Below are 3445 nucleotides of genomic sequence, written 5' to 3' on the forward strand. Positions count from 1 at the left end.
GCTGTCTTTTTGGTGGTGTTGAACAGAGTCTTTGGGGATTAGGCAAATGAACAGCTGGTTTTGTAGGCCGCAGCCCATGCAGAACCAGGCGGAGGAGGAAACGACCTTTTGGCCGGTCTTGGGACGGGGGTGCTTTTGAGCCGAAGGCTTGTGGTGGAGCATCCAGCTCGTTGTCGGACGGGAAGAGCTCAATCTCTGACATAGTGGCGGTCAGATAAGGCTGGATGCCAGAAAACTGTTGTGGGGCAGAGGTAATTTGGCTGAATATATATATGCATTAGGCTAGTTAAGATGATTAACTAAACAAGCTCCACCTGTGCTGAATTGATTGATTATCTGATCGTGCTCCTCCCAAACCTTGTTAATAAAACATCATAAATGTTTTCAACTGTTAATCATTTTCAAACATTCAAACCAGGCAGGGTTAACCTTACAGTAAGACTCAACACTGATTACTGTCAGACTTTCAAAATCCTTTATCACTTGAATTAAGATTATAATAATTTAATTTAAAAGCACAGCCGCCACAAAATCACACTTTATCATCTATTTTTACTTTGAGATCGTTCTGAGGTTAAATAAAGATTTAAGATCATAACAAGAAATAGTCAATATTAATACAAGAATTCAGATGTAACGCCTTTTGTAATCGTTAACATTTTCATAAGTAACTGTAATTTAATTACACATTTTTCTCAGTAACTAAAAAGGATTACAGTTACATTTAATTTGTAATTAAATTACATAATGCTGTTACCTGTAACTAGTTACTCCCCAATCAGCAATCAGAGCAGCTCTTTGAATGCTTTGGAGGCCGCTCTAAAGGGCTGCTAGTTATGAAGCAGAGACTAACCCGCTGGATAATAGACACCATTGCACTGGCTTATGCCTCAGTGGGCTCACAGTGCCCCATATTGAAGTGAGGGCCCACTTCACCAGGGGAATGACCTCCTCCTGGGCTTGGTCCAGCAGAGTTTCCATTGGAGATATCTGTGCGGCAGCTGCCTGGTCTTCGTCGTCTACCTTTGCTAGGTTTTATAACTTGGACATTTCTGCCCTGTAGGCGTGGATCTTGTCCACTTAATCAACCTGTACCCATCCTAGTAGTCAGGTCTATTTTTGTCTGAGGATTCCGACCTTTTGGCCAGGGCCTAGCTGATTCTGGGCTGGTTGTGCCCTTATTGGCCCATGTTACCCATAGGGCCCTCATCTCATGAGGCAGGGTTGTTCCTAGAGAACCAATTTCCCCCTCGGGCCGTTTTCCTGGTTGCATTCACACCTGCAGCAGGAACTCTGAAGTGGCCGACAGCGACGTCTTTATGCGTTGCATTTACAAACGTTAACAACCGGTGAATGGAGGATGCCGTGACCGGAGCTTTGTGATAATGGAGATGGAATGTGAACGCACAATTTACGTGACTGAAAGAGCATGAAAATCTGACTTAATCTACTGTGACACCTAGCAGTGTTACATATCAACGAGGTTGAGAAAAGAACACAACACTACAGACAACAGGTAAATGCCGTTAACGCTGTTTTCCATGTTCTTGGTGTAATTTTTTTACATGGCTTTTTTAAAATGCTGGGTAGCAGTGTTTCATATGCGTTTGGCCAATCAGTGTACACTTACATCACTGGTAATTCCTAAAGTACTGCTTTAGACCCTACTCTGAAGTAGGAGCTAATTTAGTTCACCCAAACGGAGAACTAAATACATTCCTAGTTCCTGCAGTGCGAACATGCCAAAAAGCGGGTACTTCCGCCAATAGTTCTAGGAACTATGAAAAGGTTCCTCCGGTGCAAAAGCCCCTAATGTGAGTTAACAGTATTGAAAGGGAACCTAGGTTCTGTTAGCAACTGGAGCATTGATGAGGACACTTCCCAGATGGCTTAAAAAACATCTAAAATCTAAAAATGCAGAAAGTTTTGCGTGAGGGGTAGGTTTAGGTCTAGGGTTAGGGTATGGGCATGAAAAATTACAGTTTGGACAGTAGAAAACCATTAGACCCATTTAATGAACCAATAAAACATGCAAACCCAACATGCACGTTAGTGTGTGTGACTCTATAGGAGCAGGAATAAGGAACCTGCTTTACAGACTCGCAGACAAACTTGTTTTACACACGTGACTGAAACACAGAAGCAGGAAACAGGAATCACCTGATTTCAGGGAAAGAGAAACTTAAGTGTAGTTGAGCTGCTGTGTGTTTGTGTCTCTGTATTCAAGCAGTAAAATGGCAGAAACCAGAATTTCAGTGGATCAGAAGGAGTTCTTGTGTCCAGTGTGTCTGGATCTCCTGAAGGATCCAGTGACAACTTCCTGTGGACACAGTTACTGTAAGAGCTGTATTACAGACTGCTGGGATCAGGAGGATCAGAAGAGAGTCTACAGCTGCCCTCAGTGCAGACAGACCTTCAGTCCAAGACCTGCTTTAGCTAGAAACACCATGCTGGCTGAAGTGGTGGAGAAACTGAAGAAGACCAAACTCTCTGCTGACTGTTACGCTGGAGCTGGAGATGTGCAGTGTGACGTCTGTACTGGAAGAAAATACAAAGCCGTCAAGTCCTGTCTGGTGTGTCTGAACTCTTACTGTCAGAATCACCTCGAACAACATGAGAGTTTGTTTAAAGGAAAGAGACACAATTTGACTGATGCCACTGGACGACTGCAGGAGATGATCTGCCAGAAACATGAGAAGCTCCTTGAGGTTTTCTGTCGCACTGACCAGAAATGTATATGTGTGCTATGTACAATTATTGAACATAAAAACCATGACATTGTATCAGCAGCAGAACAGAGGACAGAGAAACAGGTATTTAAAACTCACGATCAAGTTAATACTCAGTGTATTGATCCAATAGTCTGTTTAATTTTGGTGTAGAGCTGCAGCTGAATTACACAGAACACAGAAACCCTGTCAGTGTGAAGCTCTACGTCTGTGTCAGTTTCACTTTTATAATACTCACACTTGCAGTGTTAAACAGGCCTTAATCTGATTTAGTGGCAGTAGTTTTCTGTGAGATTCACTATCATCTGTTTGTCCTGCAGCACCAGCTGAAGGAGACGCAGAAGACGCTCCAGCAGAGAATCCAGCAGAGAGAGAAAGATCTTCAGCAGCTGAGAGAGGCTGTGGAGTCTCAGAAGGTGAGTCTGGAGAAGAAGAGAAGTTTGTCGCCATCTCAGTTCAGACTCACTGAAGCCTGAATCACTGTGTGTCCTAACAGCGCTCTGCACAGACAGCAGTGGAGGACAGTGAGAGGATCTTTACTGAGCTCATCCACTCCATTGAGAGAAGCCGCTCTGAGCTGATACGGCTGATCAGAGATCAGGAGAAGACTGCAGTGAGTCGAGCTGAAGGACGACTGGAGCGACTGGAGCAGGAGATCAATGATCTGAGGAGGAGAGACGCTGAGCTGGAGCAGCTTTCACACACACAGGATCACA

At 44.0% G+C, this 3445-nt stretch overlaps 1 protein-coding gene across 1 annotated transcript; it reads left to right on the forward strand.

Annotated features, from left to right (window-relative positions):
• Positions 1-2194: 2194 nt before the first annotated feature.
• Positions 2195-3163, forward strand: LOC107574882 (E3 ubiquitin/ISG15 ligase TRIM25-like; the record flags this gene model as incomplete). Its single annotated transcript, XM_016261301.1, has 2 exons — positions 2195-2813; positions 3050-3163. Coding segments are annotated over exons 1-2 (693 nt in total), but the record flags the coding sequence as incomplete, so codon positions are not given.
• Positions 3164-3445: the final 282 nt, after the last annotated feature.

Source organism: Sinocyclocheilus grahami, unplaced genomic scaffold, assembly GCF_001515645.1.
Source record: "Sinocyclocheilus grahami isolate Dianchi unplaced genomic scaffold, SAMN03320097.WGS_v1.1 scaffold2370.1, whole genome shotgun sequence".
Lineage (NCBI taxonomy): Eukaryota > Metazoa > Chordata > Actinopteri > Cypriniformes > Cyprinidae > Sinocyclocheilus > Sinocyclocheilus grahami.